Genomic DNA, 26,696 nt, shown 5'->3' on the forward strand with positions numbered 1-26,696 from the left:
TACATTTCCCACCAGAGTCTCTGAAAATTTTAATTTGTTAAAACAAAGAGTAATACAGCACAGGTACTTAGGCCCTCAGGCAAGGCATGACAATAGGGCCCTTGGAAGAGGCACCAAGGCAGCTGGCAGGAGGGTTAAGATGGATTCTGGGGAAAGGAGTAAGCTAAACAGATGAGCTACAGGAAGGGTTCAGGTGTCAAGTGTCCAAAAGATAAGAGGGCAAGGAAGATCTGCCCCAGCTTTTAACCTGGTGTTTAAGATGACAGCATTACCCTGCCCTTCAATAATCATTGAGACCTGAGGGTCAAGGAGGCAGGCTCCTTGTAACTTGCCTCTTTGCTGGCCTATAGAACTTGGGAGAAAGGAAAAGAACGGCAGCAGAACAAGCTGTGGGAAGAGGAGGTGAAGAGAGGAGGTGACGGTTCCCTTGGTCCACGAGTCAAACCCAGGGCTTGGACTGCAGCCTCGGGGTATGAGCAGCATCTCTTCCTTCTGAGGTCCACTGAGCTTGAAGCTTTCTGCCAGCGGTTTCTTCTGGAATGTCCCTCCAACCAGCCAGTACTCTGCTGTGACTGGCAGAATTCCTTTCTACCCAGTCTGCATCCAGCCCTCAGGAAGGGCCTGGGGGCCTAGAGCACAGTCTACAAACGCTCAGAATTCCCAGTCGTCCACCTCCAGCTCTTCCAGGCTGGTCACCAGGCCAAAGATTTCATTCTGATCCTGAGACTGGCTGCCTTCAAAATTGGTGATGGGGGTGACAGGACGAAGTAACTCAGGCAAAGCCTCGGAGGCACGCCGCTTGATCTGGGGAAGAGAAGCAGTTAGGAGCTATAGCCTGAGGCTCAGGTCCCAGGACACCAATGGGGCAGGATGCACAGCCTGAGGCTTCCTCCAGTGCAACAGGAGGAACCCCACAGCTAGAACCACAGTTGCCTGACTATACCTGCTTGAAGAAGGAGTGGCTCAGGAGGGCACTGGCACTGGGCCTGGAAAGGAAGGGGAGAGACTCACATAGTGCTTGTGCCTGGCTTTCCACACACTGCAGCTCATGCCGCACCCTCAGACACCCTCTCTCCAGTCCTTCCCCCAGCTCACCAAAATTCCACAGCCAGAGCCACAAGGCAAGAAGCTGATTTCTCTTGCTATGCCTCCGCCTCCCAGGGACTTAGCGGTACTCATCCTCTCAAATCCTGGCCCAACTCCAGACTCCTCACTTCTCCCCCCCCCCCATACCGCCAAAGCCTGGCTGCAGGTCAGTAGATACCTCGAGTCAGGATTTCGCTGAAGGCACTGCTCCACAAAGTGGTGGAAGTGAGGGGAGAAGGTCCGGTGGTAGGGGTGGAAAGGTGAGTCGCCATTGGAGGGCCGGGAGGTGCTGGATGCCAGGCTCTCCCCCAGGCCAGGGTTGGTCCCTGAGCGCGAGGGGCTCATGGTCAGCTCCTCAGCAGGGATGGTGCTGGTATCCAACAAGCAGGGCACTGTGCCATTCAGTTTCTCCAAAAGCATCTGCAGGGGCAGAGCCAGGCCTGAGCTGGAGGAGTTTCCTCCCAGACACATTCTTCCTCCTCAACAAATACATCTTTCAGGAGCCAAAGTGGAAGGGAAATCAAAAGTAACTTTTCCAAAGGGATGCTGGCTACTGGCTTGGGAGTTTGTGGGGAGGGAGAAGAGGGAGGTTAAGATGTACCCTTTCGGGGCTGGGAAGTTGGCTCAGTGGTAGAGCGCTTGCCTTGCATGCCTGAGGCCCTGGGTTCAATTCCTCAGCACCACATAAGCAAAAAGAAAAAAGCTGGAAGTGGTGCTGTGGCTCAAGTGGTGGAGCGCTAGCCTTGAGCTGAAGAGCTGAGGGACAGTGCCCAGGCCCCGAGTTCAGGCCCCACGACCGGACCCCAAAAAAAGAAAAAAAAGATGTACCCCTTCTCCATGGCTGGAAGGAAGGGCTGTTTCCTCTCCCCCTTTACTAGGCTTTGAACTCTACAGCCCTCCCCTTAGGGTGGAGGCCGCCATCTTTTAAGCCCAGTCCCAATTTGCCAGGCCCAGGTGCTACTCTGGGGTCTACAATGCACACCTACAGTGTCACATCCTGGTTTGTCAGTGTATCCAGCCACCCAGTCACAGTCTGTCCAGTAGCAAACCAGGACTGTTTCCAATGCTCTCAAACTCAGTGCATGGGAGACCAGCCCCACTGCTCCTGGAATTGCTGTCCTTATGAACCTAAAGAGTTGTCTAAGCCAGAAATCTCCCTAGGGCTTGCTAGTGTGTGTGACTGTATTTAAACCACGTAGCACTTAAAATTCAGTTCCTCAATCTCACTGGCTCTATTTTTTTTTTTTTTTTTTTAAATTTTGGGGGGTACTGGGTTTTGAACCTGGAGCTTTGCACATAGGCACTCTGTTACTCAAACCACATCTCCAGTTCTTTTTGTTATAGGTTTTCTTTTCTTTTTTTTTTTTTTTGTCGGTCGTGGGGCTTGAACTCTGGGCCTGGGCGCTGTCCCTCAGCTCTCCAGCTCAAGGCGAGCGCTCTACCACTTGAGCTACAGCGCCACTTCCGGCTTTCTGTTGGTTTATTGGAGATAGGAGTCTCATGGTCTCTCCTGCCCGGGCTGGCTTTGAACCGCGATCCTCAGATCTCAGCCTCCTGAGTAGCTAGGATTACAGGCAAGAGCCACCAGCGTCTGGCTTGTTCTAGGTATTTTTGTTGTTGTCGGTCATGGGGCCTGAACTCTGGGCCTGGGTGCTGTCCCTCAGCTCTTCAGCTCAAGGCTAGCGCTCTACCACTTGAGCCACAGTGCCACTTCTGGCTTTTTCTGTTTATGTGGTGCTGAGGAATTGAACCCAGGGCTTCATGCATGTGAGGTAAGCACTCTACCACTAAGCCACCTTCCCAGCCCTGCTCTAGGTATTTTTGAATAAGATTTCACATTTTTCCTGGGCTCACCTGGGCCACGATCCTCCTATTGATACTTTCTGCTAGCTGGAATGTCAGGTACATACCAACCAACTGCTAGTTGAGATGGAGTCTTGCAAACATTTTCCTGTGCTGCTTCAAACTATGATCCCCTTGATCTCCATCTCCTGAGCAGCTAAGATGATAGGTATGAGGGACCCACCAGTACAGATTTCACTGGCCATGTTTTAAACACTCAATCACAGGTGGCCAGTGGCTGCCATGTTGGACGGCATGGTGGGAACATTTCGTTTCCAGCACTGCAGACTTTTGACAAACAGTGCTACTTCTGGATCTGAATTTCTTGTTCACAATAAATAGCCTTTTAGCTCTCTCCTGAGCATTCTTCATTAGCTGAATTTCTTTTTTTAGATTTCCTGATACATTTCCTCATTTCTACATCCTCTTAACTATTCTACCAGATCCAATACATCTACCACAGTGACCCTGAAAAAAGCATACATCTGATTTGATGGCTCCTCCAGCAATTAGCCAAATGCTTGGGGACAGGAGCCAGATGCCCTCTGGTTATTTTTGAGGTAGGGTCTTGCTTTGAGCTCAGGTTAGCTTGGACCATGATCCTCCTATTTATGCTTCCCTGAATCATTGGGGATGACAGGTATAGTAATTGGCTGAGTTGCAGTCTTGTGAACTTCTTTTTAGCCCGGACTGGCCTCAAACTTTAATCCCCTGATCTCCATCTCCCAAGTAGTGAGGATTACAGGCTTGAACCACTATGCCAGGTAGATGTTATTCTTTCTTAGCCCTGGGTCTTAGAGTTAGCTTCTGTTTCTGCTTTTTACATTGTGAACTATTTGCCCTTAACAATAGGCCATGGGCTGGGAAGGTGGCTCAGTGGTAGAGCGCTTGCCTTGCATGCATGAGGTCCTGGGTTCGATTCCCCAGCACCAGATAATAAAAAAGAAAAAAGCTGGAAGTGGTGCTGTGGCTCAAGTGGTAGAGCGCTAGCCTTGAGCTGAAGAGCTGAGGGACAGCACCCAGGCCCAGAGTTCAGGCCCCACGACTGGACCCCCCCCCAAAAAAAAAAAAAAAAAAACAACAATAGGCCAATTTTTGCCCTTCTCTAAAACCTTCCTGGGCCCTTCTTCTAGATGTCTCCTTTGCCCATTCCCTAGCTTCCCCCTCTACACAGGGCAAGCAGTCTGTGTCCAGGAGAGAAAAGCTTATTCAGAGCCTCTACCTGCCTTCTCCCAGTTCTAGACCAAATTCCTAACATCTGTAACCCCAGCGGAGGCATCACTTTGCCAGATGATTCCCAATTCCACTTCCTGAATGTAATGGGGCCTGAATATGCCTTTTGTCTGGATCTGTCCACCCAAGCAAAGACTGTGCTCCCTCCAGGACAGAGAGACGGCAGGGGGATGCCAAAGGGCAGGTGTGTGCAGGGACGAAAATAGAAGCTGAATTTGCATAACAGAAGTTCCAGCCCTGGGCTCTGGTGGCTCATGTCTGCTCCTGGAGCAAGGTGTCTGTGGCTAATGTCTATAATCCTAGCTACTCAGGAAGCTGAGATCTGAGGATTGAGGTTCAAAGTCAGCCTGGGTAGGAAAGTTTACAGGACTCTTACTTCTAATTAACCAGCAAAAAAGCCAGAAGTGGAGCTGTGGCTCCAGTGGCAGGGAGTCAGCCTTGAACAAAAAGTTAAGAGATAGCACTCAGGAGTTCAAACTTTGGTACCGGGGGGAAGAATGGTTCCAAAGGTGCAGGCCAGTATACAACAGCACAAAACTCTGATCTGAAAACTGACTTTCTAGGTATTCTTACCTAGGTGAGAAGGCAGGAAATATCTGATAAATGTATAAATATGTTTACCTGATTTGCAAGTTTTACAGTGGGCCTCCATCCACACTCTTGTTCCCACCACCCTGCCACCACTTCCTGCACTGATCTGTAGCCACAGCATTTATCACACAGAGAAGAATTACACAAATATCCCTCCACTGGCCTGAAGGAGGGTCAGCTCTTGAAGAAAAGGCTGCCTTTGGGAGCCTTTAACTCCCATTTTCTATATGGGGGAACAGAAAATGTTTCTTTTTTCCATTTCTCCCTACCTTAAACCTTTATACCAAAATCCTTTGCTAAAACTTCTTAATCTTATAGACAGTGACTCTGAGTGTGGCAGTAACAGCAAATATTTGTGGAAGGCAAGCAGGCGCGAAGGAAAACACTGGGCTGCAGGCTTACCTGGGTGGCAGGCATGTCCTTGAAGGGGACGTGGCCATTGGCTAGTTCACAGGCTGTGATCCCCACACTGTAGATGTCAGACTTGGCATCGTAACCCTGAAGATTCTAAGTCAGGAGAAAATAAGCTAAGGATGACTCCATTTGTAGCCTTGGCCTTTGTTTAGAAAAGAAGGGTGGAACAAAACAGAGGAGAAGGATGCCTGTCCCATGGTCATGACTAGCTCGGGCAAGTCCCCTTACTATTCTGCTGAAGATCAACGGCTATTCTAAACCAATGTTTAGAATCACTATTTAATAAATAGGAAGGTGTGTTTGGTGCTGGTGCTCTTGCTCAGCATGGGGATTTAGACAGCACCCAGTATTTCTATAACATTCACTACTCATAGCGGGGAAAAGAATCCTTTAAGGGACTTGAAATAGTGTCCAACACTGTTTTAGAACCCAGCAGGTTAAAAACCACATCTATCCCTAGTGGGTGAGTAATGGCCACGCTGAGTGGGTGCCCAGGTACCCCTGCCCAACAGGAACCCCTCCTTGAATGATCCTCTCATCTACTCAAACATAGGGAAGTACCAGTGGGAGGTGGGGGTGCCTAGGCCCTGGGGAACATACCTGCTGGAGCACTTCAGGGCTGAGCCATGGCAGAACCTTAATACTATACTTGGGGAAATCATGGACCACACGCTGCCGCTGCCCATGGCTGATCATGCTGAGGTTGCTGCGTAAGCCAGAAAGGTAGACCTTCCCATCCACGGAGATCAGAATGTGGCTGGCTTTGACACTCCTGTGGAGAGCCCAGAAGGGTTATCGTAGGCGGCAAGAGCCCCTCACACTACATACCTTCAGATCCGAACTATCCAGGGTGTATAATACATGAACATATGCATTTTATTTACAGCAAATCATACAATACTCAGGACCAAATACTCAATAAAGAGGACGTCCATGGCTTCAGCACTGATAGGCTATGGCAAGGTCAAAATCCAGATCTTACTCTTTTTTTTTTTTTTTTTTTTTTGTGGTACTGGGGTTTCAACTCAGGGCCTCTCATTGGGTTGGCTTGCCTGGTTGGTGTTCTTCTACTTGTGCCATGCCTCCAGCCCTCCTTTTTGCTGGTTATTTTGGAGATAGAATCTTACCAACTTTTCGGCCCAGACTTGCTTTGAACCGTGATCCTCCAGGTTTCAGCCTAATGAGTAGTGTAGTTAGGATTCTAAGTGTGAGCTACTGGAACCTGGGCAGATCTAGATTTTAAACTCTAGCTTCAATAATTCCAATCAACCTTCAACTATTAACTGGAGAGCTCACTAATAAAAGGTGAAGTCACTTAAGAATGTACCTGTGCACAAAGCCCATGTGGTGGATATAATCCAAGGCTTTTAGCACCCCCTGCAGGATGTAAGCAATGGCCAGTTCATTCATGCCATCCATGAAGTGTGTGCCGATGAGATCCTTTGCAGAACCTGAAGGAAAGGAAGCATAAAAGGAAGAAAAACCCACATAATGCCAGGCACTGGTGGCTCACTTCTGTAATACTAATCCTAGCTACTCAGGAGACTGAGATCTGAGGATCACATTTTGAAACCAGCTTGAGCAGCAAAAGACTCTTCTCTCCAATTAACTACTAAAAAGCTGGAGCTGTGGCTCAAGTGGTAGAGTGCCAATCTTGAGTGAAAAAGCTCAGGGACAGTGGCCAGGCTCTGAGTGCAAGCTCCAGTATTGGCATGCACACACATGTGCGCATGCACGCGCATACACACACACACACACAACCTAAAAGAAAGAAAACAGTACATAAGCAATCTGCTAACGGGGCTGTGAGAAACCCTCTACCAGGAACATCTTCCCACTCACCATATGCCATGAAAGACGTGACGACCCACAGCTCATTGTCTGCAATAAAGGTGGCTCGATATGGCACAATATTGGGATGGTTGAAGAGTTTACAGACATGAAGCTCCCCCTGAAAGCAATGGTAAAGCTGCAGTCAGAATCAAGGGGCACTGAAGAATGACATTCACCATGAAGACATGAAGATGGGAACTCAATTCTTTCTGGATGATGTTCTTCTGAGTCCTGAGAGCAGTCTAAGGAGGTGCAGCCAACAAAGAAGAAACTAGGCTGTTTCCCTTTAGGGGAGCTAGCCTGCTTTGTCCATTTGACCACTGGTGACCTTGCCATTCAATCTCAAAAGCCTCAAAGAACAATCCCTCTCCAGACACAAACTGCTGCTCAACACAGTGGAAGGTCCCTGCTGCCACCTCAGAGATGAGGAAAACAAACTGCTGACTTAGCCCCAGGAAGCTATAGGGTTAGCTCAACTTCAAAGGCCAAGGTACAGGATGACTCTTTGAGGTAAGAAAATAATCCCAGGGCTGGGAAGGTGGCTCAGTTGTAGAGCGCTTGCCTTGCATGCAGGAGGCCCTGGGTTAGATTCCTCAGCACATAAGCAGAAAAAAAAAAAAAGCGGGAGTGGCGCTATGGTTCAAGTGGTAGAGCGCTAGCCTTGAGCTGAAGAGCTGAGGGATAGCGCCCAGGCCCAGAGTTCAGGCCCCACGACCAGACCCCCCTCAAAAAAAAAGAATCTCACTCTGGAGTCTAAGGTAGGAGCATCAAAAGTTCAAGGCTAACCTGGGTTACATAGTGACACTGTCTCAAAAACAAACCAAAAGGGAGTAATATAACTTAGAAAGGGCAGCAGTGGATGAGGGAGAGTAACAGAAGGAGTGAGTCTCATCAGGCACATAGAATATACATATATGGACATGTCAAAATGACATCACTTTGTAAAACTAACTGATGCTAAAGGATTTTAAAAAAAACTATTTTTCTATGATATAAAAAAATAGAAGAAAATATTGTTTAAAAACCCCAATAACTTGGGGCTGGGAAGGTGTCTCAGTGGTAGAGCGCTTGCCTTGCATGCATGCAGCCCTGGGTTCGATTCCTCAGCACCACATAAGCAAAAAGAAAAAAGCTGGAAGTGGCACTGTGGCTCAAGTGGTAGAGCGCTAGCCTTGAGCTGAAGAGCTGAGGGACAGCGCCCAGGCTCAGAGTTCAGGCCCCACGACCGGATCCCCCCAAAAAAAAACAAGAAAAAAAAAAAAAAAGAAAAAACCCAATAACTACTAAATATTATTAGGCATTTTTCCAGCAGCCTCAAATTGAGAGATTGATTCCTTTCTCAGAAGCAGCCCTAGAAAAAAAAAAATACATGTGTGTGTGTGTGTGTGTATATATATATATATATATATATATATATATATATATATATGATAAAAGATAAAAGAACCCAGGAATTCCAGGATCCTGGGCTCTGGGATATAGCTAAAGCCAGTGGGCTGTACCTTCTGTCCATGCTTCAGATAATAAAATTCAGAAAATCATAGCGTCTAACCTAATCCAGAACAAACTTGGATGTGCTTTTTTTCCTCAAATAATTAAGCTGCAATTGATCTTCTGCTTCATCTTCTGTCCTACCAAACTACTCTAAATTGGGCCTGGAGATGTAATTCAAGTAGTAGAGCACTTTCCTAGCAACAACGAAGTGCTGAGTTTAAATCCCAGTCCCAATGAAAAACCAACAGTAGTTGGCTCAATAATTGGTTTAGGAATTGGAGGCTGGGAAGGTGGCTCAGTGGTAGAGCGCTTGCCTTGCATGCATGAGGCCCTGGGTTCGATTCCCCAGCACCACATAAGCAAAAAGCAAAAAGCTGGAAGTGGTGCTGTGGCTTAAGTGGTAGAGCACTAGCCTTGAGCTGAAGAGCTGAGGGACAGCACCCAGGCCCAGAGTTCAGACCCCAGGACCGGACCCAAAAAAAAAAAATTGGTTTAAGAATTAAAATAAAATAATCCACACTAGAGCAAACAGATGAATTGGAACTACAGCACCATTAGATAAGCATCCATTCAGGAAAACACTGTAGCTGAAGAAGGGACAGCAACTGTACCCAATACACACAGAGCTGGGTTCTAGTCCAAGCAGCATCAGCCACAGGGAGTCTGGCCTCTGGTAGATTCCTAGACCCTCAAGCTCTTTCAGTTTAACAAAAGACCAGCTTTCTGCTCACTGAACAGAAATCAACCTCAGGCAAACAGGATACTAAAAGCCAGTGGCAGAGCAGAGCAGGTAGCCCAACATCTCAAACAAGGCTGCCTGGGTCTCACTTCTGCCTCTGCTGCTACATGTGACCAAGTGAATACTAAGTGAATAAATGAAGAAGAATGGAGTGTAAGCTGTGCTGCACAGCATTACGGCTCACTCCTCAGTGTGAAATGCCTAAGGGCCTCCTATTGAAAGCTTCCATGATAGATGTCTAAACCATTTTTGTTTCCTGCCAGGAATGTTCACAAGACTAAAGTGAGAGATGCTTTGCGATTACTATGAAACCACAGCTCACCCTCTAAGTGTTACAGTCATGTTTTATTACCTGCAAAAATGTCACCATTTCATTGGAACAAGCCTCTAGGTTAATCCTTCGTACTGTCACATACTCTCCCGTTGGTTTATACCTTGCTAAATTCACTGTCATCAGGTCCTCGAATCCTTTGCCTAAAAGAAAAAAACAACAGCTACAAAGGTGTTTTTTTTCGTGTGTGTGTGTGTGTGTGTGTGTGTGTGTGTGTGTGTGTGTGTGTGTGTGTGTCGGTTGTGGGGCTTGAACTCTGGGCCTGGGCACTGTCCCTGCACTCATCAGCTCAAAGCAAGTGCTCTACCACTTAAGCCACAGTGCCACTTCCAGTTTTCTGGTGGTTTGTTGGAGATAAGAATCTCATGGACTTTCGTGCCCAGGATGGCTTTGAACCACGATCCTCAGATCTCAGCTTTCTGAGTAGCTAGGATTACAGGTGTGAGCCACTGGTACCCAGCTAGCTACCAAGGTTTTTATTGTCTCCCTTCCCTTCTCCTTCCTCCTCCCCTTGCCCCCCCGTCCTCCAAGACGGGGATTCAACTCCGAATCTGATGCTTTTGCTGGTTGGCTGCATCTCTCCACAAACCATGTCTCCTTTAAAGGAAAAGGGACTTGACTGCAACCAAAAATTATAGTTACATTTTTACTACTCTTCCTTTTGACACATCCTTACTTTTTTCAATAGGTTTCTTCACAGCCAACTATTCTGACTGACTATGCCCAGGGAACCATATGTGCCAGCCCCAAAGGGAAAATCACACAAAAAAAATCTCCCAGCTAGGTGCCAGTGGCTTTATGTCTGTAATCCTAGCTACTGAGGATTACAGTTCAAAGCCAGCCCAAAGAAGACCCAGAGAGCCAGTTTTGTCACCGTGGATCCTACTAACTAGCTGAGAAAGCTACCGCAGTCCCCTGGAACAGGAAAGCAATGGGGTTCCTGAACATTACCTATAATGGTGAGAAGCTCATAACAATCTCCCTCTGGCAGAAAGCTACTCATGATCTCTTGTTTGGAGAAGGATGCTATCGACTCTGAGCTCGCCTCATTGGTCTAAAGAAAAAGAAAAATAGGTTAACCAAGAAACCTTGGGGTGAGATAGTGGGGTGGAGGTGGTAATTTAGACCCATGAAGAGAATGTCATCAGGACAAATCTATACATCCTTGCTTTGTAGCAAAGAAACAAGACCTGCTCTCTTCATGGAGAAATAAAACACCACAGGTTCTGTGGGAACCAGCACTCACATCAGAGCGAGCAAGTATTGATGATACCTATAAATTGTGGGGGAATGACAAGGGCCTATTCTAGACTACTGCCAATCTGCTTGTCCTTTCTAACAATAGACTTGAGAGTTAAAACCTATGAAATTTTTTTCCCTCCATCATGGGGCTTGAACTCAGTGCCTGGGGTGCTGTCCTTGGGCTCTTTTTGCTCAAGGCTAGTACTCTGCCACTTTGAACTACAACTTCCAGCTTCCTGGTGGTTAATTGGAGATAAGAGTCTCACAAGCCAGGTGCTGGTGGCTCATGTCTGTAATTCTAGCTACTCAGAAGGCTGAGATCTGAGGATCACGGTTCAAAGCCAGGCCCAGCAGGAAAGTCTGTGAGACTCTTATCTCCAATAAACCACCAGAAAACCAGAAGTGGTGCTGTGGCTCAAAGTGGTAGACTGCTGCTGGCCTTGAGCAAAAAAAGCTCAAGGCCAGAGCCCAGGCCCTGAGTTCAAGTCCATGACCTACAAATACTACTACTACTACTACTACTACTACTACTACTACCACTACCAACACATCTTGTATAAAAAGGGGCTGGGGAAGATGGGTACTGGTGGTTCATGTCCGTAAGCCTCGCTACTCAGGAGATCTTGGGATTGTAGTACACAGCCAGCAGGGGCAGGAAAGTCTGTAAGACTCTTATCTCCAATTAACCACAGAAAATCAGAAGTGGTGTTAAGGCTCAAAGTGCTAGAGTGCTAACCTTGAGCAAAACAGCTCAGGGACAGCACCTGTGCCTTGAGTTTAAGCCCCATGGCTGACCAAAAGAAGGGCTGGAGGCATGGCTAAGCAGTAGAATACTTGCCTACCAAGTGGGAAGCCCTGATTTCAAATCCCAGTACTATCAGAGAGAGAAAGAGAAAGACAGAGACAGAAGGGGGAGCAACAGAAAGGGGGCAAGGAAAAGAAAAATTATTTAGAAAATAAAATTCTTTGGATAATTGGGAAAATGAACTCCTAGACAATGTGGAACAGGATGGACTATGGACTAGTTTAGTGCTTGCTATGGCTATTTTAGAGGTCAGAGGGACAACTTTTACTTAGGAAGGAAAACAAATGGGCCAGGAAACAAAAGCATCATTGTGAAAGGAAGAGGTCTGATTTGACACTGACACAGGAGCAGAAGATTAGTTTATTATTTTGTTTCAGATTTTTTTGTTTCTGTTTCAATACCCGGGATTTAACTCAAGGCCTCAAGCTTGCTTTGGTTTTATTGATCAAGGCTAAAGCTCTGCCACCTGAGTCACACCTCCACTTCCAGCTTGCTTTTTGCTGGTTAATTGGAGATAAAGAGTATCGTGGAGCAACTGGGAATGTAGCTTAGTGGTAGAGTGTTTTCCTAGTATGCATGAAGCTCTGGGTTCAGTTCCTCATTGTCACATAAACAGAAAAAGCTGGAAGTGGCTCAAGTGGTAGATTGCTAGCCTAGAACAAAGGAAACAAAGGAAGCTCAGGGACAGTGCCCAGGCCCAGAGTTCAAGCCCCAGGACTGGCAAAAAAAAAAGTCTCTGGCTGGGAAGGTGGCTAAGTGTTAAAGTGCTTGCCTTGCATGCATGAGGCCCTGGGTTCCATTCCTCAGCCCCACATAAGCAGAAAAAGCCGGAAGTGGCACTGTGGCTCAAGTGGTAGAGAGCTAGCCTTGAGCTGAAGAGCTGAGGGACAGCGCCCAGGTCCAGAGTTCAGGTCCACGACTGGGTGGCGGGGGTAGTGACTTTCTTGCCTAGGCTGGCTTCCAACCACAATCCTCAGATCTCAGCCTTCTGAGTAGCTGGGATTATAGGTGTGAGTCACCAAGCCTATTTCAAATCTTTGAAAGTCTAAATTCAGATGGAAAGAATGTAATGTTTTGCCCATTTTCTCTTTCTTTCTTTTTCTTGTCAGTTATGAGGCTTAACTCAGGGCCTGGGCACTGTGCCTGGGCTCTTTGCTCAAAGCTAGTGGTATTCCACTTTGAGCCACAGCACCACTTCCAGTTTTCTGGTGGTTATCTAGAGATAATCATGGACTTCCCAGCCCAGGCTGACTTTGAACTGCCATCCTCAGATCTCAGCCTCCTGAGTAGCTAGGATTACAGGCGTGAGCCACTAGTGCCAGGCTTAGCCTATTTTCTTTAAACACAGCATGACATAATGTTATTACTGGGGCTGGGAAAGTGGCTCAATGGTAGAGAGCTTGCCTTGCATGCATTAGGCCCTGGGTTCGATTCCTCAGCACCAACATAAGCAAAAAAGAAAAAAGCCGGAAGTGATGCTGTGGCTCAAGTGGTAGAGAGCTAGCCTTGAGCTGAAGAGCTGAGGGACAGCCCCCAGGCCCAGAGTTCAGGCCCCTCAACCGGACCCCCCCATAATGTTATTACTATCATGTATAATGTCAAATTTCTCAGGGAAAGAAACTAATCCTATTAAAGTCTTTTTGTTAGTTTCCCATGCCATGAAAAGCCACTTTATTCATTCTGAAGCATTTGAAAAAATACACAAGCTATTAACATCCAGAAATGATAAAAAAAAATAACTTTGTAAAAAGAGTTTAAAACAAAATACAATGAAGCATATGAAGACAATATATATGAAATGCTACTGGATACAACTAACTTTCCACAGGTTTCACACAGGATAGTTTCTGGTACAACATCAATAAGTATGATTATATGAAAATTGTATACAATTGGCATTTTACTCTGGAAAAAAACCAAAACATCTACACAATCCTATAGGGAAAGTATTTGGTCTCTTTGAATGGAAAACATTTGATGTGATAAAGAGATGCTCCTAGCCGGGCGCTGGTGGCTCACACCTGTAATCCTAGCTACTCAGGAGGCTGAGATCTGAGGATTGCGGTTCAAAGCCAGCCCGGGCAAGAGAGACCGTGAGACTCCTATCTCCAATAAACCATCAGAAAACCGGAAGTGGCGCTGTAGCTCAAGTGGTAGAGCGCTCGCCTTGAGCTGAAGAGCTGAGGGACAGCGCCCAGGCCCAGAGTTCAAGCCCCACGACCGACAAAAAAAAAAAAAAAAAGAGATGCTCCTGACCAGCAGAGGTTATAAGCAGTCAAGTCTTTATTCAAAGAAAAATTCCTCATCAGCATCATCATCCTTTGCTTGCCCAGGGCTGCCTGTGAAAAGCATGGCTGAGCAAGGGCTACTTACTTTAGATCCTCTTATTCCCTCTCTATAAGACACTGATTCATGTTTTCCAAAATAGCTTGGCACACTGGGTGTATCTGGTGCTATTTACTTAGGTAAAATAAACTGGAAGAAGAGGAAACAGCAAGTTTTAGAGCCTCTGACAATGGAAAATGTCAATCTTCTGTTTTTGTGCTTTCCTGGAGGCGTGTAAGGGGTATTTGAGACAAGATCCAACTATGTAGCCCAGGCTGGCCTTGAGTTTATAATCACTTTGCCTCAGCCTCTCAAGTGCTGTTTCATTTTATTTATTTGCTGTTTTGAGACAATGTATTATAGCCCAGGCTGGCCTTGAATTTGTTATGATCCTTCCTCTACCTCCTGCATGCTGGGATTACAGGTATATATCACCACACCCAGCTTTGTTTTCTACTTTTTTTTTTTTTTTTGACTGGAGACTGAACTCAGTGTCTCAAGCTTGCCAAGTGCACACTTTACCACTTGAGCCACACCTTTAGCATCTGTTTTTAAATTTTCATTTTGTTTTTAAAGTAGCTTGAGGTCCTGCCTTATGACATATATAGCGATACATATTATCTCTGTGGACTGAAATTTATTTATTTTTGTCAGTCCTGGACTTGAACTCAGGGCCTGGGCACTGTCCCTGAGCTTCTTTTGCTTAAGGCTAGCGCTCTACCACTTGAACCACAGCACCACTTCCAGCTTTTTCTGTTTATGTGGTACTGAGGAATTGAACCTAGGGCTTCATGTTAGGCAAGCACTCTACCACTAAGCCACATTCCCAGCCTGAAATTTATTATTAATAGACTAAAGAGAGATATATTGAAAATCCCAGATACTTAATCACATTTCAGAATGGTGAAACTTATTTTGTGGTGAGAAAGTACAATGGGTAATTAGAAGAGCTGGGAAGAGAAAGAGACCTTAATCTCCAGAAGAGGGTTAACAAGTACCAGAAACTTTTTTTTTTTTTTGGCTTTTAAAACTACCCATCAGTCTTTCCAGGGTGAAACCTGAACTCCCAGAAGTAACAGAATTATACTACAAATAAAGCTCAGTGGCAGAGAAGCATAAACATAAAATGATATGCCAACAAAAAATACAAACTTCCACAAGAAGTGATCTCCATGCAACAACCATAGTGCTAGAGCCTACATAGTCACTTACTTTTCTCCGAGTGTCACCCGGAGGCTGCTCTGAAGTAGAGAGATTGATTGTTGGCATTTTGTTGTTTAACAGAAGACACACCCACATTCAGAACAGTAATTATTACACTTCAGACTACATGTATTAATAGAAACCACTTGAGTTGTTACAGCAGTAAGTGCCTACAGTGCTACACAGAAACACAGACACACACAGAGACCTACAGTGAAAACACTGCAGCTAGATGGGGTTTTAAACAGGAAGCCCAGGCTTCTGTTCTACAGGGCTTCTTTACAGGGTATGATGTAACTGCTGCAGATCTGCTCATACATTTACTTGACATTTGCACAACACACAATGAGGTTTTGAATAGGCCAGTTTCAGTCTTATACTTTGTGAACAAAAATTCATCTTCCATCCCTCCCCTTCTACTCCTGATTCTGTGTTGGGAATCAAATATATACTAGGCAAGCAATCCACTATTGAGCTATATCCCAAACTCCTAAAATTCATTTTAAAGTCACAAATAAGGTGGGCAATTTCCCAGGAAGTGTTTTGCCTTGAAGGCAAAAAAAATATATTTATATATTTATATACAAGGGATCATTGCCAAATTTGTTTTTTCAAAGTCAGATACTTCCTATTCTGAATGCAAATGAACAAGGGGTTTTTATTTTTTATTTATTTTTATTTTTTGTCGGCTTGGGTGCTGTCCCTCAGCTCTTCAGCTCAAGGCTAGCCCTCTATGACTGAGCCATAACACCACTTCTGGTTTTCTGGTGGTTTACTGGAGATAAGAGTCTCACAGACTCCTGCCTGGGCTGGCTTTGAACTGAGATCCTCAGAGCTCAGCCTCCTGAGTAGCTAGGATTATAGGCATGAGCCACCAGTGCCCAGCGAACAAGGGGTTTTTAGTATTCAGCTATTCACAGTGAAGATGAATGTATCATACTACAACTGAAACAAATTTCTGTCCATGAATCACACAAATCTCTTATATGCTTTTGATTTTCCTCATTTTGTAAAGGTGGTAAGAACCATATATTGGAAGCTAGGGAGATGGTTCAAGAGTAGAAGCCTTGCCTAGCATGACTTGAATTTCATTCCTAGCATAGCAAAAGCAAAAAACAAGAATTGTAAACTATAAAGACTCGGAGCAATTATACACTTCTGAGAAATGCCTATACGAAATCAAAGGCGTAAGTCTACCACCAAGGAAAATGCTTTCTTATAGGCTGTATTACAGTACTCAGCTATATTGCTAAAGGAGATCAACTGCAGTGTAAATCAGCCTTAATTTATCAAAATAGGAGTTTTCCCCCTTTTAGACATTAGCATTTTGGTAAATGACAGCAGAAGTGGTTGCTTAAGATAGTCTAAGGTTAAGAAGTCAGGTGAACAGATTAAAGGAAATCTAACTCAATATTCCTGAATAGAAACTAAAATTCCAGTTTGTATAAAATTTGGTAATACAGACTTCATCAAATTTTAACAATACATAGTCACTTTTTTAACCCTCCTAATATAAGACAGTAGGACCTATCAAAAGATAGCCAAGATCATAGGATCTTGGAAGTGGCGCTGTAGCTCAAGTGGTAGAGCACTCGCCTTGAGTTGAAGAGCTGAGGGACAACGCCCAGGCCCAGAGTTCAAGCCCCACGACCGACAAAAAAAAAAAAAAAAGATCATAGGATCTTGACTGTAGAGTCAAGATACTAAATACAAAATCCTTCATTCAATTCATATATACTAAAATATTTGCAATGAACTAACTGTAAGTTGTACTTGCACCATTAGTGCCAATACTTACTTTCAAGCGATCTTAATCTATGAAAAATGGGGAAACTAAGAAGCTGAACAGCTTTTTTGTTGTTCATCTTTATGTAAAGCTAATGTTTAACCATTCTAACTGAGATAAAAATAACTCATTTTTCCCCTAATTTTCCATCTGTCTAAAATATAATGACTTCACAAAGTTCATAAATGCTACTACTCCACATTTCTCAGAGATGTATTAGGGAAAATAAATCAATAGATATCACAAGTTTGATACTTCAATTATTTAGCCTGTTTGGGGATACTATGGATCAGTCAACCAATCCTAATAGTATCACGATATTCAGACTCAAAGAATAGAATATATATTGAGGGGCCTTGAACTCAAGGCTTTCCATTCTTGCTTAATTATTCTGTTTAAGGTTGGTGTTCTACCACTTGAGCCACAACTCCATTTCTGGTTTTTTTACTGGATGATTGGCACTAAGAGTCTTTTGGATTTGTCTTTGGATTCAAGGCTGGCCTTAAACCTCAATTCCCAGATCTCAGCTCCTGACTACTATAATTTTGTTTCCATTTCTTGGCATTCATTTCGATAAGTATTAGGTATTATGCCTTTTTGTTCCTCTCCTAATATAATTTTTATAGAAAGGATTTTCTTTGTTATGAATCAAGTGTAGAAGGCCTTCCTAGCAAGCACAAGGCTCTGAGTTCAAATTTAAAAGAAAAAAATCATTATTCCATAAAAGCCTCACTGAAAACTATCAAAAAGGAAAAGTCTAAGCCTTTTGTTGTTGTTGTCATTGGTCGTGGGGTTTGAACTCAGTGCCTGGGCACTGTCCTTGAGCTTTTTCGTTCAAGGCTAGGGCTCTACTACTTTGAGCCACAGTGCCACTTCCAGTTTTCTGGCAGTTCATTGTAGGTGAGAGTCTCTTAGACTTTCATGCCTGGGCTAGTTTCAAACCTCAATCCTTATATCTCAGCATCCTGAGTAGATAGGATTACAGGCATGGGCCACCAGTTCCTGGTTATGTGTAGTCCTTTCAAATCCAGTTGCAATCTACTTTACTTATGAAGTAGACATTTAGATTTAACAAGAAGTTAGTATGTTTTTTCTTGATAAGATTTTTTCCCCCCTTAGCTCTCTTAAGTTTCAAATTTTTGCCATGGAAAAATGAGTTAACAAGATAGATCAGCAAAAACAGAACTTTTATAATAATATTGCTACCTTTATCTTTGGCCTATTAAGATTTTTTAAAGCAATCTTCAAAGGCAGACATTTTTTTCAACACTTAATTTTCCCCCTTTAACAATATGCATTTCAACTGGACAAATACTTAGAAGAAGTGAATGTGCCTGTAAGTAAGCAATGCACTGGCTTTCTAGAAATCAAGACAGGCCAAGGACACCTGCTAGATTAGTCCATCAATTGTTGGGAAACAAATGGATTAAAAAAAAATTCAACTCTAACAGGAAGAAGAGCAATTTTCACTTGATCTTTAAATTGCTAATTTTTATAAATTGATGTAGTCAACAGAGGGAGAGTGATATTTATCCTGAATGATGGCTGAGTGCCATATTGTACTTACCTCCAAATAGTTCCAAATCTCTTAAGCCCTCAACAATGAACTTTTCCGAGACCCACCGCTAAAGAGGAAAACCCCAAAGAGAATTAGTATGTCTTCCAAGCCATAATGAATTAGCTATAAACCTTTAGGCAGACAAGACAAAACTATGACTACAGAAAAACAGAATCATGCAGTTCAGTTACAATATATTCCTAAGGAAAAGTTTTGCAAAGAATCTGCTACAGATGCCTTGGATCATTAATGCCAATTTGAAAAATATTATTGGAATTAAAAAAAATAGGAATTAAGCAGCAGTTTTTCATAAGCTTCCATTAGTCTGTAAAAACACAGAAGTGGAATATTCTTTTATCCATAAAGAATTTCTAAAAACATACTGTTTACATTTTCTACCAAGTTCACAACGACCAAAATTGGTAGGTCAACCCTCTGGTTCTCTTTACCAGCCTATTTCAAATGAGTATTAGATTTCTATTATACTTATCAGTGGTTTGGTTTCACCTGAATCAGGCTAGGTTAAAACAAGAAAGTAGCTCATATTTAAAAGCAATGGAATCAGGATTGTATTTCACTTAAGGACTAGTGTTAAAGTTTGGCATTGAGGCATTCTTTCCGCTGAGCAGAGTATAGGCTAAGAAGAGATTCACTTTCCCATCTTAATTAACACTTGTTTACTCTTTACAATATAAATTGTTCTTATACATATAAGAAAAGGGAAGAATAAGGAACATTCTAAAAAATGTTGGCTATGGATTCTCAATTGGAATTATTGAATCATTGTCCTTTCTATAATAATTTGTTGTTGTTGTTGGTTGTGGGGCTTGAACTCTGGGCCTGGGCGCTGTCCCTCAGCTCTTCAGCTCAAGGTGAGCGCTCTACCACTTGAGCTACAGCACCACTTCCGGTTTTCTGGTGGTTTATTGGAGATAGGAGTCTCACGGTCTTTCTTGCCCGGGCTGGCTTTGAACCGAGATCCTCAGATCTCAGCCTCCTGAGTAGCTAGGATTACAGGCGTGAGCCACCAGCGCCCGGCTCCTTCTTTCATTTTCATTTTTTGTTTTTTGGCTGGTTATGGGGCTTGAACTCAGGGCCTGGGGGCTGTCCCTGAGCTCTTTTGCTCAAGGCTAGGGTTCTACCACTTAACATTTTAAATATATAAATTAAAAAATAAGTTAAAAATATAAAAGTTTAATATGCACTATACCCATAAAATAGAATTCCTGCTGTAATACTTGAAGAAATAGGTGGTAAATACTTGTTTCATAGTCCTTTTTTTTGTCAGTCATGGGCTTGAACTCAGGGCCTGGGCTCTGCACTTTAGGCTAGTGCTCTACAACTTTGAGCAACAATACCACTTCTGGTTTTTGGGTGGTTAATTGGTGCTAGGAGTCTCACAGGGACTTTTCTGCCTGATTGGCTTTGAAGTACGATCCTTAGATCTCAGCCTCCAGAGTGGCTAGGATTACAGGTGTGAGCCACCAGTGGCCGGTCATAGTACTTATATGCTGTTAAAAATTTTAAATAAGGCTGGGTGTATAGCTCAAGTGGTAGAACACCAGCCAAGCAGGCCCTGAGTTCAAACCTTAGTACCAGCAAAATAAATAAATTAAAAAATACTAAAAATTACTACTGTGTTTATGAACTAATACTTAATAATAAAAAAATACTATTTTGTGAAACCAGGAGAGCTAAGATACTAAGTCCAATATTTGTTTTTACAGTCATTTTGACAGATGAAGTTTTTTTTTTTTTTGGTCAGTCGTGGGGCTTGAACTCTGGGCCTGGGCGCTGTCCCTCAGCTCTTCAGTTCAAGGCGAGCACTCTACCACTTGAGCTACAGTGCCACTTCCGGTTTTCTGGTGGTTTATTGGAGATAGGAGTCTCACAGTCTCTCCTGCCTGGGCTGGCTTTGAACCGCGATCCTCAGATCTCAGCCTCCTGAGTAGCTAGGATTACAGGTGTGAGCCACTAGCGCCCGGAAAAAATTTCAGGTTTAATTTTTTTTTTTTTGCCAGTTCTTGGGCTTGAACTCAGGACCTGGGCATGATTCTTGAGCTCCTTTTGTTCAAGGCTAGCATTCTACTACTTGAGCCATAGTGCCACTTCCGGCTTTTTCTGCTTATGTGGTATGGAGGAATCAAACCCAGGGCTTCATGCCTGCTAAGCAAGCACTCTAACACTAAGCTACATTCCCAGCCCTCAGGTTTAATTTTTAAAACTCTTCAATTAATACTAATGATTACATTTTATTTGCATTGCAATTTGGTACAGATTTTAAAAATATAACCCCATCAAAAATAGGAAATAGAGAGCTCATTGGCAGCTATGAATCTATACTGAATAGGGTCAAGTCATTTAATGTATGACTAACATTCATTTATAAAGTAAGTCCTCATTTCTTTCTGTCAGATTAACTTGTGGAATATTCTGGATCTCAAGTCAGTCTCTGCCTGCAAGCTCTTTTTTCTCAGGAGTAGAGGCCACAATACCTGCCTTACTTCCTACATACCTTACTTCTACATGATTTTGAGTATCACATTAAAAAAATACCTACAACATCTACACAAACAGTTTATTTTTTAGAAAAGAAAATAGTAAAGCCAGGAGAATGAAAACACTCACCCTAATTCGCTCTGGTTTACTTACAAGAAAAGACATGAGTTCCTAATGTGTAGACCTACTTCAATGTGAAAAACTTAAACCTAAAAGTAAAATAGAAACAGGTTAAGTTAGTCAAATCTCCTTTTATAGAAATAGCTCTTGATTAAAAAATAATTATGGATCCACCATTCAAAGCACCACAGTAGACCTATAAGAGTAGATTCTAAATATTTGTTTGGAGAAACTTCTTTTGTTATTGTTGGTCATGGGGCTTGAACTCAGAGCCTGGGTGCTGTCTCTGAGCTCTTTTTGCTCAAGGCTAGCACTCTACCACTTTGAGCCACAGATCTACTTCCAGTTTTCTAGTTGTTAATTGGAGATGAGTTTCACAGACTTTCCTGCCCTGGCTGGCTTTGAACTGTAATCTTCAGATCTCAATCTCCTGAGTAACTAGGATTATAAGCATGATCCACCAGTACTCAGGTTTTCAGTGAGATTTATATATACATTGGCTAAGACCAAATATATATGCTGAAATTCTGAAATTTCTATATGAACAGTTTGGAGCTGGGCTTGGTGTCAAGCACCTATAATCCCTGCTGAGGTAGGAGAATTGCAAGTTCAAGGCCTGGGCTACCTAGCAAGATTCTATTAAAAAAAAAAAAAAAAAGCAAGGGTGAGGCAGAAAAAAAGGAAAGAAAAGTTTGTTATTTCTTCTACTTTTTCTCCTAGTCTTCCTCATACTCCTTTTTTTCTTGGGTCAGTTGTGGGGCTTGAAGTCTGGGCCTGGGTGCTGTCCCTCAGCTCTTCAGCTCAAGGCTGAACCACTTGAACCACAGCGCCACTTCCAGTTTTCTGGTGGTTAAATAGAGATAAGAGATAAGACTTTCTTAGACAGGCTGGCTTTGAACCTGGATCCTCAGATCTCAGCCTCCTCAGTAGCTAGGATTACAGGTGTGAGCTACTGGTGCCTGGCTTCTTTTGGTTTTTGAGTCAGGATCTTGCTATGTAACCCAGACTGGTTTCAAACCTTCTTTATTTTATTTTTTGTCAGTCATAAGGCTTAAACTCGGGGTCTGAGTGCTGTACCTGAGCTCTTTTTGCTTAAGGCTAGGGCTTTACCACTTTGAGCCACAGCTCAACTTCTGGTTTTTGAGTACTTAACTACAGATAAGAGTCTCCCAGGGACTTTTCTGCCTGGGCTGGCTTCAAACCTCAATCCTCAGATCTCAGCCTCCGGAGCAGCTAGGATTATTGGAGTAAGCAACCAGTGCCCAGCTCAAACCTTCAGTACTCTGGCCTCAGCCTCCCAAGCACCATGCCTGGTTTTATGGCTGTCTTTAATTTTAAAATTTCTCCTGATCCAGTGCCTGACTGAGTTCTTCCCAGAAGCTATTCATTTCTTCTAGCTACTTATTGTTTCTAAAAAAACCAAACAAAAACCAAAAAAACTGGGCTGGGAAGGTGGCTCAGTGGTAGAGTGCTTGCCTTGCATGCCTGAGGCCCTGGGTTCGATTCCTCAGCACCACATAAACAAAACGAAAAAAGCCGGAAGTGGCACTGTGGCTCAAGTGGTAGAGTGCTAGCCTTGAGCTGAAGAGCTGAGGGACAGCGCCCAGGCCCAGAGTTCAGGCCCCACGACCGGACCCAAAAAAAAAACCAAAAAAAAAAAACCCAAAAAACTTGCTAGCCAGGCATTGGTGGCTCACATTTATAATCCTGGCTACTCAGGAAGCTGAGATCTCAGGATCCCGATTTGAAGCCAGTTCAGGCAGGAAAGCCTGTAAGACTCTTATCTTCAATTAACTACCAAAAAAGCCAGAAGTGGAGCTGTGGCTCAAGTGGTAGAGCCCTATTCTTGAGTAAAAAAGTTTAGGGACAGTGCCCAGGTCCTGAGTTCAAGCCCCAAGACTGGCACACGCACACACGCATGCTCGCACACACACACACAAATTACTTTTGAATAATGTATATATGGTTATGACTTATTAATCTTAGACATTTATCTACCATGGTAAATGAAGACTTAAACACTCCCACATCACTTCCCTACCCTTCCCCACATTGTTCTGCTATGTCTAGTTAAATCAATAACTCATTTTTGCATTACTATGACTATGCAAACATGGTTCATAGCTGAGGCAAGTAGAGGAGGACAATGCCCCCCTCTCAAATCAAATGTAACCCAGGTGCTTCCCACATGCTATAACTACCGTTGCCCTCAGCCCACTGCCTTTCTTGCATACTTTATTTTCTCCCTAGAGTTAATAATTGCTTCACTTGCTTCTTGCTGAGTTTCTAAGGTACTGTTAATATGAAATAATAACCATGCTTTAAAGAAAATGGTTTATTCTGAGCCAAATATGAGTGACCATGGCCGAGAAGCATGGACTCAAATTTCCCTGATCAACATGAAAATTCTGCAGTGAAAGTGGTTTCCTGAACTTGATAGCTAAAGAAAAGAAGAAAGTTATAAATCAATAATGCAACAAGCCTGCATCACTGGCTCACACCTGTAATCCTAGCTACTAAGGAGACTGAGATCTAAGAATTGTGGTTCAATGCCAGACCATCCAGGAAACTCTGTGCAACTCTTATCTCCAATTAACTACCGGAAAACTGGAAGTGGAACTGTGGCTCAAGTGGTAAAGTGTTTGCCTTGACCTGAAGAGCTCAGGGACAGTGCCCAAGCCAAGTTCAAGCCACACAACTGGAAAAAAAAAAAAAAAAGCAATAAATATAGTGGCTGGGGGGATAAGTAGGTAGGCTACAATAAAATGGAGAAATATTTTGTATATGTCATATATAATATCCTTAGCTTTAGCACTGGTAGAGGCTAGTGGTAAACTAAGCTTAATAGTACGTTTCAAGAGATTTACCAAATAGAGTGTTAGGAAAAGCTAACAAAAAGTTAAAAGTAAATGGATGGCCAGGTAGATGACAGGCAGATAGGAGGATCTGTTTGAAGCCAATCAGGCAAAAAGGATGTTAGTGAAACACTGTCTCAAAATAACAAGGGGAGCTGGAGGCATAGGTCAAGTGGTAAAGTTACACCTCCCATCCCCAACAAGTTTGAGGCCTTAGATTCAAGCCCCAGGATTGAAAAAAAAAAATCAATTTAATTTTATCTTTGTTAAGTAAACAGGAAAAAATATATGGTCATCTCAAAAGATAGAGAAAAAGCACCTGACAAAATCCAATCCCAGTACCAGAAATATTTCTCTGTAATCCCAACACTTGGAGACTGAGGCAGAAGATCATAATTCAACGTCAACCTGGGCTAAATAATCTTCCTGTCTCAACTGCCTCTCCACTCTACCCCCCCCCCCCAAAAAAAAAAACAACAACAACAGACTGGCAATGTGACTTAGTGGCAGAGTGCTTGCCTAGCATGCATGAAGCCCTGGGTTTGATTCTTCAGTACCACATCAACAGAAAAAGCCAGAAGTGGTGCTGTGGCTCAAGTGGTAGAATGTTAGCCTTGAGCAAAAGCAGCTCAGGGACAGTGTCTAGGTCGTTAGTGCAAGCCCCACGACTGGCAGAGAAAAACACCCTTCTCAGCCAACTAGAAATAAAAAGGAATTTCTATTTAGAAAGCATAAAGGTAATGGGGCACGGGTAGCTCACGCCTGTAATCCTAGCTACTCAGGAAGCTGAGATCTGAGGATCGCGGTTCAAAGCCAGCCTGGGCAGTAAAGTTTTTGGGATTCTCCAAATAAAACTACCAAAATAGCTGGGAGTGGAGCTCAAGTAGTAGAGTGCTAGCCTTGATGAAAATGAAATTCAGAAAGAACACCCAGGCCACAAGTCCAACCAGGACCAGCACTCATGCACACGTGTGTACACACACACACACAAGCTAAGGTTTAACATTTTTTTTTTTGTTGGTCATGGGACTTGAACTCTGGGCCTGGACGCTGTCCCTCAACTCTTCAGCTCATAGCGCTCTACCACTGGAGCCACGGTGCCACTTGCAGCTTTTTCTGTTTATATGGTGCTGAGGAATCAAACCCAAGGCCTCATGCATGCAAGGCAAGCACTCTACCACTGAGCCACCTTCCCAGCCCCAGGCTTAATATCTTTAATAGTGAAAAGAATGAATGAATTTCTGGAAGAACTGGAGCACAGCAGGTAGGTCTGTCTCCTCTCCCTTCAAAGCACTAACCCACCAACTAACAAAAAACTAACCCCAAATCAAACCTAACCAAGCCAAAACTACTACTCCTGTTATCTCCTCGAGAAATTCAGACATATGTTCACAGAGACATGTTCATGAATGTTCAGGTTTGGGGCAATTGAGGGGGTCACTCTCTCTTGGGTTCTTGGGGGGGGGGTGCCCCTCTGCCTGTTGAGCAGCGCCCATGAGGGTGAGGGCAGTGGGCGAGAGGGATGAGATGGACACTAGGGTCTGCTGCTACTTTGCTTGAGCAGGACAAGATGACACCTTGGCCCCCAGGCTCCCCATCTGGAAGCCCCAATGGGACGTGGGAAAGAGAACTCCGGTATCTCCCGGCCAGGCCCAAGCCTGTCCTCGGCGGCTGCAACCTCTCATCGTGGGAAACCAGGACGCGAGTTAAAGCGGGCCCGACTAGGGCAAAGATGAGCCTGGATGGCTTCGAAGGCCCGCCCCTGAGGAGATGGAATCGGCGACGGGGCTGGAGGGACAGATCCGCGCAGCGCAGCAGGCGGCCCCGACACCCGGTACCTGGTGCTGGAGTTAGCGAGCAGTACCGACCCAGTCTTGGCTCCGCCTCCTCAATTTTGTGGCCGCGCCGCCGCCAGGCCGGTTGCTGGGAGGGACGTACGCAGCGTGACATGCGCAGTGATGGGACCCTGCACGCTCCGCCCCACCCACCAGCAGACCCCGCCCTCCTGTCCGGTCCTAAGGATAAGACGTCATCTTGGCTCGCGCAGGCGCAGAATCTCAGCAGGCCTCAAGTCTAGTACCTGGCGCCTTGAACTTCGGACGCTGCTGCGGGGAGAGTCGTTTTCTGCTACTGTTGCCGGTCTCAGCTTTGCGTCTACCTTTGGGCATTCCTTCTTTTGATGGGTGCTGGTTCCCTGTCCCTGCTGCGGCCTACAGGGTTCAAAAGTTCCCGGAGCCGCCACCCCTCTGAAGAAAGGGAATTAAGAGTAAATTTCAGGGGCTGGGAAGGTGGCTCAGTGGTAGAGCGCTTGCCTTGCATGCCAGAGGCCCTGGGTTCGATTCCTCAGCACCACATAAGCAAAAAGAAAAAAGCCGGAAGTGGCGCTGTGGCTCAAGTGGTAGAGCGCTAGCCTTTAGCTGAAGAGCTGAGGGACAGCACCCAGGCCCAGAGTTCAGGCCCCATGACCGGACCCAAAAAAAAAAAAAAAGAGTAAATTTCAATAAAGGGTCGAGGGCTGAGCCTAAAGCTCAAGTGATGCAGGCTGGTCTAGCAAGCCTAAGGCCTTGGGTCCAACCCCAGGTAGCCAGGGTACCGCAAAAACAAAACCACAAAACACCTCTCAATCGTTAAGGGTCGAAGAGACTGAAGCATACCAACTCAACAGACATGGAGATATTTAGGATCTTTTTCTCTCTATATATCCTAGGCTGGCCTCAAATTTGTGATCCTCCATCCTCCT

At 44.3% G+C, this 26,696-nt stretch overlaps 1 protein-coding gene across 7 annotated transcripts; it reads right to left on the reverse strand.

Moving 5' to 3' along the window:
* Window positions 1-25,889, reverse strand: Strada (STE20 related adaptor alpha). 7 transcript variants are annotated; one of them, XM_042674065.1, is made up of 13 exons: window positions 25,795-25,881; window positions 21,111-21,190; window positions 18,492-18,549; window positions 15,148-15,176; window positions 10,515-10,617; window positions 9,585-9,706; window positions 7,009-7,117; window positions 6,494-6,617; window positions 5,767-5,938; window positions 5,155-5,259; window positions 1,265-1,506; window positions 944-986; window positions 1-804 (listed from the first exon to the last, which is right to left on the reverse strand). In XM_042674065.1, the coding sequence occupies exons 2-13, from the start codon at window positions 21,144-21,146 to the stop codon at window positions 652-654; spliced, it is 1,296 nt and encodes a 431-aa protein (XP_042529999.1). In that variant the 5' UTR covers window positions 21,147-21,190; window positions 25,795-25,881; the 3' UTR covers window positions 1-651. The 7 variants fall into 7 exon arrangements, with proteins under 7 accessions (XP_042529999.1, XP_042529998.1, XP_042529995.1 ...); XM_042674064.1 differs by lacking the exon at window positions 15,148-15,176 and having other exon boundaries at window positions 21,135-21,190; window positions 25,795-25,843; XM_042674061.1 differs by lacking the exons at window positions 15,148-15,176; window positions 18,492-18,549 and having other exon boundaries at window positions 21,135-21,190; window positions 25,795-25,889.
* Between the last annotated feature and the right edge of the window lie 807 nt (window positions 25,890-26,696).

This window comes from Dipodomys spectabilis, unplaced genomic scaffold (assembly GCF_019054845.1).
Source record: "Dipodomys spectabilis isolate Male_0828 unplaced genomic scaffold, ASM1905484v1 ptg000018l, whole genome shotgun sequence".
NCBI lineage: Eukaryota > Metazoa > Chordata > Mammalia > Rodentia > Heteromyidae > Dipodomys > Dipodomys spectabilis.